This window comes from Oncorhynchus kisutch, linkage group LG5 (genome assembly GCF_002021735.2).
Source record: "Oncorhynchus kisutch isolate 150728-3 linkage group LG5, Okis_V2, whole genome shotgun sequence".
In the NCBI taxonomy this organism is placed as follows: Eukaryota; Metazoa; Chordata; class Actinopteri; order Salmoniformes; family Salmonidae; genus Oncorhynchus; species Oncorhynchus kisutch.
The window spans coordinates 14,300,276-14,313,041 of NC_034178.2; the positions used below are offsets into that span (position 1 = coordinate 14,300,276).

At 42.1% G+C, this 12,766-nt stretch overlaps 1 protein-coding gene across 2 annotated transcripts in view; it reads left to right on the forward strand.

Moving 5' to 3' along the window:
- The first annotated feature begins 6,756 nt into the window (after positions 1-6,756).
- pdxkb (pyridoxal (pyridoxine, vitamin B6) kinase b) overlaps positions 6,757-12,766 on the forward strand; it is a 35,031-nt gene continuing 29,021 nt past the window's right edge. Inside the window, exon 1 of one of the 2 annotated variants that reach the window (XM_020482385.2) lies at positions 6,757-7,177. In XM_020482385.2, coding sequence (XP_020337974.2) covers positions 7,088-7,177 — 90 coding nt within the window. In that variant the 5' untranslated portion in view covers positions 6,757-7,087. The remainder of the gene's footprint in view (positions 7,178-12,766) is intronic. The other variant, XR_004209956.1, reaches the window with a different exon arrangement.

A 12,766-nucleotide genomic window follows, 5' to 3' on the forward strand; every position in this document is an offset into this window, starting at 1 on the left:
CCCCATAGCATGATGTTACCACCCCCATGCTTCACAGTAGGTATGGTGTTCTTTGGATGCAACTCAGCATTCTTTGTCTTCCAAACACGACGAGTTGAGTTTTTATCAAAAAGTTCTATTTTGGTTTCATCTGACCATATGACATTCTCCCAATCTTCTTCTGGATCATCCAAATGCTCTCTAACAAACTTCAGACGGGCCTGGACATGTACTGGCTTAAGCAGGGGGACACGTCTGGCACTGCAGGATTTGAGTACCTGGCGGCGTAGTGTGTTACTGATGGTAGGCTTTGTTACTTTGGTCCCAGCTCTCTGCAGGTCATTCACTAGGTCCCCCCGTGTGGTTCTGGGATTTTTGCTCACCGTTCTTGTGATCATTTTGACCCCACGGGGTGAGATCTTGCGTGGAGCCCCAGATCGAGGGAGATTATCAGTGGTCTTGTATGTCTTCCATTTCCTAATAATTGCTCCCACAGTTGATTTCCTCAAACCAAGCTGCTTACCTATTGCAGATTCAGACTTCCCAGCCTAGTGCAGGTCTACAATTTTGTTTCTGGTGTCCTTTGACAGCTCTTTGGTCTTGGCCATAGTGGAGTTTGGAGTGTGACTGTTTGAGGTTGTGGACAGGTGTCTTTTATACTGATAACAAGTTCAAACAGGTGCCATTAATACAGGTAACGAGTGGAGGACAGAGGAGCCTCTTAAAGAAGAAGTTACAGGTCTGTGAGAGCCAGAAATCTTGCTTGTTTGTAGGTGACCAAATACTTATTTTCCACCATAATTTGCAAATAAATTCATTAAAAATCCTACAATGTGATTTTCTGGATTTCTTTTCTCATTTTGTCTGTCATAGTTGAAGTGTACCTATGATGAAAATTACAGGCCTCTCTCATCTTTTTAAGTGGGAGAACTTGCACAATTGGTGGCTGACTAAATACTTTTTGCCCCACTGTATATTATCATAAATCTACACACAATATCCCATAATGACAAAGTAAAAACAGGTTTTTAGACATTTTAGGGAGGTGACCAAGAACCCGATGGTCACTATGACAGAACTCCAGAGTTCTTCTGTGGAGATGGGAGAACCTTCCAGAAGGACAACCACCTCTGCCGCGACTCCTCAGTAAAAGGCACATGACAAGCCCGCTTGGAGTTTGCCGAAAGGCACTTAAAGGACTCTCAGACCATGAGAAACAAGATTCTTTGGTCTGATGAAACCAATATTGAATTATTTTAGCCTGATTGCCAAGCGTCACTTCTGGAGGAAACCTGGCACCATCCCTACGGTGAAGCACGGTGGTGGCAGCATCATGCCGTGGGGATGTTTTTCAGCGGCAGGTACTGGGAGACTAGTCAGGATTGAGGGAAAGATAAACAGACAAAGTACAGAGAGATCCTTGATGAAAACCTGCTCCAGAGCGCTCAGGACCTCAGTCTGGGTGAGGGTTGACCTTCCAAGAGGACAACGACGCAAAGCACACAGCCAAGACAACGCAGGAGTGGCTTCGGGACAGGTCTCTGAATGTCCTTGAGTGACAAGCCAGAGCCCGAACTTGAACCCCATCGAACATCTCTGGAGAGACCTGAAAATAGCTGTGCAGCGACTCTTCCCATCCGACCTTACAAAGCTTGAGAGGATCTGCAGAGAAGAATGGGAGAAACTCCCCAAATACGGGTATACCCAAGAAGATTCGGTAATCGATGCAAAAGGTGCTTCAACAAAGTACTGAGTAAAGGGTCTGAATACTTATGTAAATGTTTTTTATTTTTTTATAAATCTGCAAACATTTAATAAAATCCTGCTTTTGCTTTGTCATTATGGGGTATTGTGTGTAGATTGATGAGGGAAAAAAATATTGAATACATTTTAGAATAAGGCTGCAACGTAACAAAATGTGGAATAAGGGGTCTCAATACTTTCCGAATGCACTGTATCTCCTGGCATATTACATAATTTATGAAGCAGTATACAATACATTTTTGGACTCACCATTGTCCTGTGCTCACTTAAACAGGAAGGCACGGCAGTCCTTGTGTGCAAATTTGGTCATTCTCCGGATTTATGGTGCTTTCAAGACGACTGGTCGAATCATGACATAAGTGATCTTCAGGTCGGAGCTCTAGAAAGAGGCCCGAGTTCCCGAGTTGGATGACCGTTCAAAACCTATTTTCCCAGTCGGAGCTTGGTTCCCAGATGTCTTGAACTCACTGAAGTCTGAGATTTCCCAGTTCCGAGTTTCTAATTGTTTTGAATGAGGCAGAAGTCATGCTGGATTGACAGCATGGCCAATGTATTCAACCTTCTCTGGCCCATGGTGTTGCATGAATGTTTATCCTTTTCAGCTTGGAAAACAGACCCTTTCAGACAGATGTTTTAAGCCCTTAAACCCAGACTTGGACCACATACCCTCTCCACTGAATAGCAGGGGAAGCAAAATAGTGATTGCTTTGCAACGCTCGCAGTCAGTCACTGATTCCTTCCAAACCACTCATTGTTGAATTTGCGATTTCCAACTTGTTGTGTAACGTTTATGTCCAATGGCCATTGAGCACAGATACATTTTATCTACAGTATAATTTCTCTTCATATGACAAGGATTGAAAACAATTTGCCAGTAGATTGTCGATGTGATTCCTGATGATGACTGCATGTCTAGCTTGCTAGCTAAGATTTTGAAAGTATGATGTTGACATAATCAGTCCAATCAAAGCTACAGTAGATATAACGCGATTTGAAATCATTTTTATCTGTGGACAATGACCTTAAGCCTTCTTGGATGGGCACTTCAAATGTAAATCTATGGCAGCACCCAAGGGGGCTTGAACTTTCTTGCTCTCCCTGTAGGTTTTGCGGTGACGTAGTGTCCCCATGAGTGTCAGAACACTGAGCCAATCACAGCGCAACTAGAGAACATTACCAACCCCTACGCTCTGTATTTTCCACTGGCTACTTCTCCATTTTATTTTATTTTATTTATTTATTTTACCCTTCTTTTACCAGGTAAGTTGACTGAGAACCCATTCTCATGAACAACAATGACATGGGGAATAGTTACAGGGGAAAGGAGGGAGATGAATGAGCCAATTAATCACAGAAAGCACTGAGCTAGGCTGAAACAAATGCATTTTGGAGCTGCCTAACTCAAACAAGCAAAAAAGAGATCATGTTTGTGTACGGCTTTATCAACTCAATACATGTTTTAAAATATTGTTTTCAAACTGATATGTGACACGTTTTAATGCCAAAATAACCTATTCTGCCCCATCTGCCCTGAATGACGGGTCGCCACTGGCCATGTGTATGTGTGAACGGTCTTCCTCTTCCAACGACTCACCATACATGTATAGGAATAAGGAGAGGGCATTCATAAATGAGGACTAGGATGTTGTGGAAATATCTTACCAGCAGATGTCAGAACCTTGTTCTTTGTTTAACCCTACAGCTAAAGGGGTTCTCGATGGGATATACAGTATCTAAATGTGTCTTTCCAATGTGATTATTCGCATCCTATCTCCAAGCTTCCTTCTCAACTGCATTGATGGAGAAGGTCCACGACGAGGAGAGAGGCTGCGAGGAATCGAGGAAAGATGGATTGAGAAAGAGACCTGGACGTAGAATTGTCCACATAGCCTGTGACACAGCCAGGCTACAATTAAACTATGGGAACCATGCTCATACAGAGTAACCCAATCACCCATGAAGACAGCTAACTAAAAGCTAGGTAAAAGCTTAATCGTAGCTGAAGTGTTGGGTAGTTTGGTAGCGTTGATTCAATTTCACAGCTTTGGGTACAGTAATATCACGAAGCCAAAGTTAGGCTCCCCTTTTAATCCCCTCCTCTTCCTCCTCCTCTCAGCTCTCAGCTCTCAGTCACGACTGTGCAGATAAAGACTGTATGACTCAGCAGTCAGAACCAAACAGCACGCACAGTCAGAATGAATACCTCAAATAACCACATCCATCCGGCTTAGATGCATCCATTATAATGACATCTGTTATAATGGTGATTGGTTAGCGCAATAGTTGGGGTCGCTGTGGAGTCCGTTTGGGGGGTGAGTGTGTAGCAGATGGGGATTTGTGAAGCGCACTCCTTAGCTTGAAATGTAAAAAAGAGGTACGGTTAAGCAAGCAGCGTGACACCTGTTCACATCTTCTCACCTTGCCTCCTTCTCAAAACAAATTGGAAAATGTTCGCGAGACCTTGGACTTTGTCCTCCAATATGGTCGAGGAGGCGGCGAGGAGTTAGATCCGAGGAATGGCGAGTGACAAATTTAGAAAGAACCCTCGCCTTGACTTGGTCAACTTATTGACCTTCCTCTCTGTACATTGGGTTAGTGCTCTGAATAATTTGCTGCTCGATAATGATCCTCTATTTCTAGTCTAGTTGAGAAGAAATACTGTGAAATATTTTTTTCTTTTTTAGTATCATCACATTCCAGCCAGACAGTGTCTAGACTAGCCTACATGAAATCCTATCACACTGTGAAAAGAGTGCATCAGTCGAGTCTGGCTTGGCTTGATTCAGTGGCCTCTATTACGTGTGTGTATGTATGTATCTAAAGGCTGCTACAGGTCCCATTACCTCCCAGTGATGGGGTTATACTGTCCTGTTCCCAGTCAGTATCACATTCTCAAAATCCTACTGTACATTCATATCCATACATCTTCCATTGAATCCATCTAGTCTATGTTCACATCATTATATAGGCGTGACCATTCAGAGAGCCCATTCATTAGCACCATTCCCCATCTCCCCTACTATTTCTGATAGAGGATGTTCACAACGCGACAAAGATTACCTGGGGTCCAAGCTCTGCAGGCTGCAGTGGAGGGGGTGTCAGGGCCTCTATGATAAACCGACAAGGGACAAGGCCAAGCACACATCATAGAGGACCCCACGCACAATCCCAATGTTTTGAGCTGCTGCCCTCCATGAGGGCCCCAACTGTTCAGCAAGAACAGGAGCAAGGCAAGTTTCATACCATCAGCCATCGGGCTGCTGAACAGTGGGACATAGGATGATGCAGGCCCAGTACACGGTCAGACAATAGGCAGCAGAGACGTTGAACATGTGAAAATGTAGCCTAAATGTGTGACTTGTGTACTAACTTTCCAGTTTTCCATGCTGCGTGTAATATTTTGTGTTGTGTATTTGTAGGCTGACGTCACAAAAAGCCTTTCCATGTAATTGGCCAATCAAGTGTAGATCTGTACTATACAGAATTCTTGGGACGTCCCTCCCCCATTGAAGTTTAAATGTACAATGGTTATGGTAAGGGTTCTGGTTAAGGTTCAGGTTAGGATTAGGGTTTAGGGTAGGGCATAGCTGCGGTAAGTAGTTTGGAGGTGGGCGTGCTGCAAAAACAATTGGCCCGCACTACAGAAATCTATATCTGTCAGCTAACACAGGACTAGTAAAGACCCCGTGCACTACTTTTGTGATTTTTATTTTACTAAATGTATTTGTATCTGAGTGTTTACCAGAATTTGTAACTTGAGTCTCATAATTATCTGTACAAAACAGTTAATCTGATAATACTTGCCTGATATACATTTTCCAGTTTCTTGCAAATTCAACTTAGTGTCACCCTTGGTTCTCTATGGTGTTGTAGGTCAGGGCGTGACTAGGGGGGGTGTTCTAGTTTTCCTATTTCTATGTTGGTGTGCTTGGTATGGTTCCCAATTAGAGGCAGCGGATTATCGTTGTCTCTAATTGGGGATCATACTTAAGTTCTCCATTGTTCCCACCTGGGTTGTGTGAGTGTTATTGTGCACCATGACTTTCACTGTTCGTTTCGTGTGTTGTTGAAGTTTCATGGTTCATAAACATGTGGAACTCTATGCACGCTGCGCCTTGGGCAAGTCTTTAATCACGACCGTGACACTTATTTCTATGTGAAAACTGAAATGGTCTATTCATTTCTTTTACGAGATGCTTTAATCCAGACAAACTTACAGCAGTGAGTGCATGCATTTTCTTTCTGGTCCCCCTTGGTAATTGAATCCACAACCCTAGCATTGTAAGCACCATGCTCTACCAAATGAGCCAGCCACATCTCATCACATCATCATAAACCACTTAATATTTCAATGTACTCAGTTACTGTATTGTGCATTGCTTTTCTTTATGGTGATGGAAAGTCTACAGGTACAAATCTAGATGACCAGCCTATGTACAATACAGTAATGTAGATTTACATTAAGTGGTTTGTAAGTATGGTAAATTAATACTGCACAAAAAGTGGTTGTTTTCCATCTTATTTGGTCAAGAAAAATATTTAATTTGATGTGGGCATGTTTTGGGTCTTTGCATATAACTTTACAGGACTAGTAAAGGCCCAGTGCACTACTTTATAAAATATTTTTAGTCATATTCATATGATTCTTTTGAATTCCGATGTTTCAGGGGGTGCTGCAGCACCCTCAGCACAACTTCTTCTCGCGGCTATGGTGTAGGAACGTCCCAAGCACCCCAGATAGCACTGACCATAATGTGTAACATAATGAAGGACCCCCCAAACCGATTCACACACTGCCTCTTGCTCCAAAGAAATGCCTAGTATCCTCGCTCTGCTTGCTCCCATTACAATCCTGTTAGACAGGGTTCTTTGCTCCCATTAATACTTATATAGTTACAAAATCCCTGGCTACAGATGAGTGTAGGGCTCTACCTATAACATTTGTATTGATTTCATTCGAATTAGCCCACTGCTTCCTGGGTGCGCAAAACACCTGCCCTTGAAATCCACAGATAACATCGTAAAGGACTACGGGTGGTTTGCATAGAAGCAACACGCTTTTTTCTATTTCACAATATTGCTGTCACGTCCGTTCCATTATTGCGCTTGTGATGTCAGTGGATTTAGGTGCCCGTCACGAATGCCTGAAGAATAACGATGTGTCTCTTCAATGAGCGTTTCTGTGTGGGTTCCATGTCCTTCAGTTTAGTGGCTGGATTCTGATTTTACCCTCACTGAAAACACCTTGGATTGTGGACTCGGGATCGCTGCTTTACGTGCAGCCCTGAACACAAAACCTGCGTTTGTTTTGCGCGGATTGTGTAGCGTGTTTTATTATAACTTCATGCACGAAATGGAATGCAGAGTATTGTCAATTCAGAGTCATGTTGTCAGGGGATATGTTGGCAATAAATCGGCATCATTTCCGTTACAGGTAGGAATCTATTCTATTCTGATTCAATGTTTTGATGAGCTAATGTAACGGTATTTCATTCTATTTATTGAGTAGAGACAATTGTGCACGCTTGCAGGTAGCAAAAGGTCACATGGCAAATACCCTTTTGGCGCTGACAATCCCTGAACACTCAAATGAAATAGAGATGATAGTATATTTTACATGTAACAATCATCAGACATATTGTTATGGCGAGAATATTCGTTCCATGATCATGCCTGTCAGATTAGGCACAGCACTGAAGAATGGACGTATGTGACATTCGTGAAGAACATTCGGATTTGACTCTTGCAGCAATGCAATCTCATCAATAGGGTCCGCGTGTCATCCGTTCACCCTCGTCCTCCTCATAATCAATACCATCATGACATCCCCTTTTTTTCTCATCCTCCTCATCACATTAGACACTGCTGTGATTTGGGTACCATGGTGGTCATTATTTCCATGGACAGTTGATTGTCATCCAAATGTACAGGTCTGTCATAGATGATGACCGTAAAGGCATTTCAATTAGCTGGGAATCCTCAGTTTCTGCTGTCCTCAATTAGCTGGGAAATCCTCTGTTTCTGCTGTCCTCAGTTAGCTGGAAATCCTATGTTTCTGCTGTTCTATCAGTTAAGAAAGACAGCAGAGAGATTCTGCATGGATAACTGACGTATTTAGCATATATTCCTCTGACTGACGTCACTAAGGAGGAGACAGGAGCTTGTAATATAATTATCTTGATTAAACCCTCAGGCCAAAAGCAATTCACTAACTGTTTATATTCACTGGCGATTTTAACATGTACATCTTGGTGGGGCAAACTCCCCACATTTTTTTGGATGCATGCCAGCAAGCCACTACACAACACAAAACTAAACAATACATTAATTGCACTATGACGGTGACAAATGGGGCCCACAAACTGGTAGGGCCTACACAAAGCTGTCCCAACAGCAGAGCTTTCTTTTCCACTGCTACACCTGGCTATCAGTGGAGCCTTGTCTCGCAGCAAAACAGTTAATTTAGCCTCATTTACTGCCTTTGTAAAAACATAGCTGATATGGCTGACTTGCTTAAATGAATGTGGATTTTACTGACAATTGAGATGTACAAACTATGGCATAAGGGGGCGACAAGCGGCAAAGAGGCAATCCGTCATTTCGATTAAGACATTAATGAGCGAGCCTCGATGGACATATTCAATATAACTATTTGTTCAGCACTTTTGAAATGCACAGCGACAGAATTCAGAATATGGGCCATTCTTACAGTATTATCCCTGTACACCAAGTCAGAACCGTAGGATAAATAAAGGGGGCATTTAAGGAGACAATGAAAGCTCTTACAATATTCAATGATGACATTTGTCTTAAACAGGCTATAGGCTACATGTGCATCAGCAAATCAGAACAGTAGGCTAAGTTATGAGGGGAAAGGGACTAAATTATTAGGGTGAGGCACAATGGCTACTAACAGCTTACTACACAACATACACTTATTATTACTTGCTTAGCTACAGTATACATATGTCCCTGGCATATGACATGATTTATTCAGCAGCATACAATACATTTTTGGACTCACGTTGTTGTGCTGCAATCATTTGAACAGGAAGGTGTGGTGCAGGGGACCTTCTTGTGGGCAAATTTTGTCATCAAACTTTGTCATCAAAGTCTTCCATTCTCTGGATTTATGGTGCTTTCAAGACAACTGGGAACTCAAAAAAACAAAAACAAGGTTGATTCATGACGTCAGTGATCTTCTCGTCGAAAAGAAAGAGGCCAGAGTTCCCAACTTGGAATTCTGAGTTGGATGACTGTTCAAAACCTATTTTCCCAGTTGAAGCTTGTTTTTTACAGAGTTCCCAGTTGTATTGAACTCACTGAAGTCTGAGATTTTCCTGTTCCGAGTTTCCAGTTGTTTTGAACGTGGCATGCTGGGCTGACAGCATGGCCAATGTATTCAACCTGGCCCATGGTGTTGCATGTGAGTGTTTATCCTTTTAAGCTAGGAAAAGAGACCCTAAAACCCAAACTTGGACCACACACCCTCTCCACTGAATAGTAGGCTAGTGATGGCTTTGCAACACTTGCAGTTATCCACCGATTCCTTCCAAACCACTCATTGTTGAATTTGCGATTTCCAACTTGTTATATAATGTTTATGTCCAATGGCCGAGGAGCACAAATATGTTTTATCTATAATTTATCTTCATATGACAAGGATTGAAAAGAATTTGCCAGTAGATTGTCCACTTGATTCATGATGATGACCGCTTGTCTAGCTTGCTAGCTAAGATTTTGAAAGGTTGAAATTATCAGTCCAATCAAAACTACGGTAGATGAAGTACCAGTCAAACGTTTGGACACACCTACTCATTCAAGGTATTTTGACTATGTTCTACATTGTAGATTAATAGTGAAGACATCAAAACTATGAAATAACACATATGGAATCATGTAGCAATCCAAAAAGTGTTAAACAAATATAAATATATTTTAGATTTTAGATTCTTCAAAGTAGCCACCCTTTGCTTTGATCACAGCTTTGCACACTCTTGACATTCTCTCAACCAGCTTCACCTGGAATGGTTTTCCATCAGTCTTGAAGAAGTTCCCACATATGCTGAGCACTTGTTGGCTGCTCTTCCTTCACTCTGTGGTCTGACTCATCCCAAACCATCTCAATTGGGTTGAGGTTGGGTGATTGTGGAGGTCAGGTCATCTGATGCAGCACTCCATCACTCTCCTTCTTGGTCAAATAGCCCTTACACAGCCTGGAGGTGTGTTTTGGGTCATTGTCCTGTTGAAAAACAAGTGATAGTCCCACTAAGTGCAAACCCGATGGTATGGCGTATCGCTGCAGAATGCTGTGGTAGCCATGCTGGTTAAGTGTGCCTTGAATTCTAAATAAATCACTGACAGTGTCACCAGCAATGCACCCCCACACCATCACACCTCTGTCTCCATGCTTCATGGTGGGAACCACATGTCTGGAGATCATCCGTTCACCTACTCTGCTTCTCACAAAGACATGGCAGTTGGAACCAAAAATCTCAAATTTGGACTCATCAGACCAAAGACAGATTTCCACTGGTATAATGTCCATTGATTGTGTTTCTTGGCTCAAGCAAGTCTCTTCTTCTTATTGCTGTCCTTTAGTAGTGGTTTCCTTGTAGCAATTTGACCATGAAGGCCTGATTCACGCGGTCTCCTCTGAACAGTTGATGTTGAGATGTGTGTTACTTGAACTCTGTGAAGTATTTATTTGGGCTGCAATCTGAGGTGCATTTAACTCTAATGAATTTGGATATTCCTTTCCTGTTGCGGTCCTCATGAGAGCCAGTTTCATCATAGCTCTTGATGATTTTTGCTACTGCACTTGAAGAAACTTCTTGAAATGTTCCGGATTGACTGACCTTCATGTCTTAAAGTAATGATGGACTGTCATTTCTCTTTGCTTATTTGAGCTGTTCTTGCCATAATGGACTTGGTCTTTTACCAAATAGGGCTATCTTCAGTATACCACCCCTACCTTGTCACAACACAACTGATTGGCTCAAACACATTAAGAAGGAAAGAAATTCCACAAATTAACTTTTAACAAGGCACACCTTTTAATTGAAATGCATTCCAGGTGGCTACCTCATGAAGCTGGTTGAGAGAATGCAAAGCTTGTGCAAAGTTGTCATCAAGGCAAAGGGTGGCTACTTTGAAGAATCTCAAATATAAAATATATTTTCATTTGGTTACTATATGATTCCATATGTGTTATTTCATAGTTTTGATATCTTCACTATTATTCTACAATGTAGAATAAAACCCCTTGAATGAGTAGGTGTGTCCAGACTTTTGACTGGTACTGTATAACGTGATTTGACATAATTTTATCTGTGGCCAATGACGTTGAGCCTTCTTGGATGGTCACTTCTATTGTAAATCTATAGCAGCACCCAAATGGGCGTGAAATTTCAAGCTCTCCCTTTAGATTTTGCGGTGACGTAGGGTCCCTATTAGTGACTGGACACTGAGCCAATCACGGTGCAACTAGAGAACATTACCAACCCCTACGCTCCGTATATTCTGCTGGCTGCCCCACCACCACAGAAAGCACTGAGCTAGGCATTTTGGAGCTACCTTACTCAAGAAAGCAAAAAAGAGACCATGTTTGTATGTGGCTTTATTAACAACATATTTATTTATTACATTGTTTGCAAACTGATATGTGACACGTATTAATGCCAAACAGGCATGTTGCATGTTATTTTGGCATTAATACGTGTCACATATCAGTTTGCAAACAATGTAAAAAAGTATTATTGAGTTAATAAAGCCGCATACAAACATGGTCTCTTTTTTGCTTCCTGACACCAAGTCAGAACCTTTGGATAAGTAAAGGGGGCATATAAGCAGACAATGAAAGCTCTTAAAACATTTTTTATTTTTATTTTTATTTGACCTTTATTTAACCAGGTAGGCAAGTTGAGAACAAGTTCTCATTTACAATTGCGACCTGGCCAAGATAAAGCAAAGCAGTTCGACAGATACAACAACACAGAGTTTTTATTTTATTTTTTATTTTATTTTACCTTTATTTAACTAGGCAAGATCAGTTAAGAACAAATTCTTATTTTCAATGACTTCCTAGGAACAGTGGGATAACTGCCTGTTCAGGTAGGGGCAGAACGACAGATTTGTACCTTGTCAGCTCGGGGGTTTGAACTTGCAACCTTCCGGTTACTAGTCCAACGCTCTAACCCTAGGCTACTCTGCCGCCCCATCTGATGCAGCACTCCATCACTCTCCTTCTTGGTCAAATAGCCCTTACACAGCCTGGAGGTGTGTTTTGGGTCATTGTCCTGTTGAAAAACAAGTGATAGTCACACTAAGTGCAAACCCGATGGTATGGCGTATCGCTGCAGAACGCTGCAGAATGCTTTACATGGAGTAAAACAAACATACAGTCAATAATACAGTATAAACAAGCCTATATACAATGTGAGCAAATGAGGTGAGAAGGGAGGTAGTTTTGCAATGGAAGAATGTGCAAAGTAGAAATAAAAATAATGGGGTGCAAAGGAGCAAAATAAATAAATAAATAAAATACAGTTGGGAAAGAGGTAGTTGTTTGGGCTAAATTATAGGTGGGCTATGTACAGGTGCAGTAATCTGTGAGCTGCTCTGACAGTTGGTGCTTAAAGCTAGTGAGGGAGATAAGTGTTTCCAGTTTCAGAGATTTTTGTAGTTCGTTCCAGTCATTGGCAGCAGAGAACTGGAAGGAGAGGCTGCCAAAGAAAGAATATTGTTTTGGGGGTGACTAGAGAGATATACCTGCTGGAGCATGTGCTACAGGTGGGAGATGCTATGGTGACCAGCGAGCTGAGATAAGGGGGGACTTTACCTAGCAGGGTCTTGTAGATGACATGGAGCCAGTGGGTTTGGCGACGAGTATGAAGCGAGGGCCAGCCAACGAGAGCGTACAGGTCGCAATGGTGGGTAGTATATGGGGCTTTGGTGACAAAAAGGTTTGCACAGTGATAGACTGCATCCAATTTGTTGAGTAGGGTATTGGAGGCTATTTTGT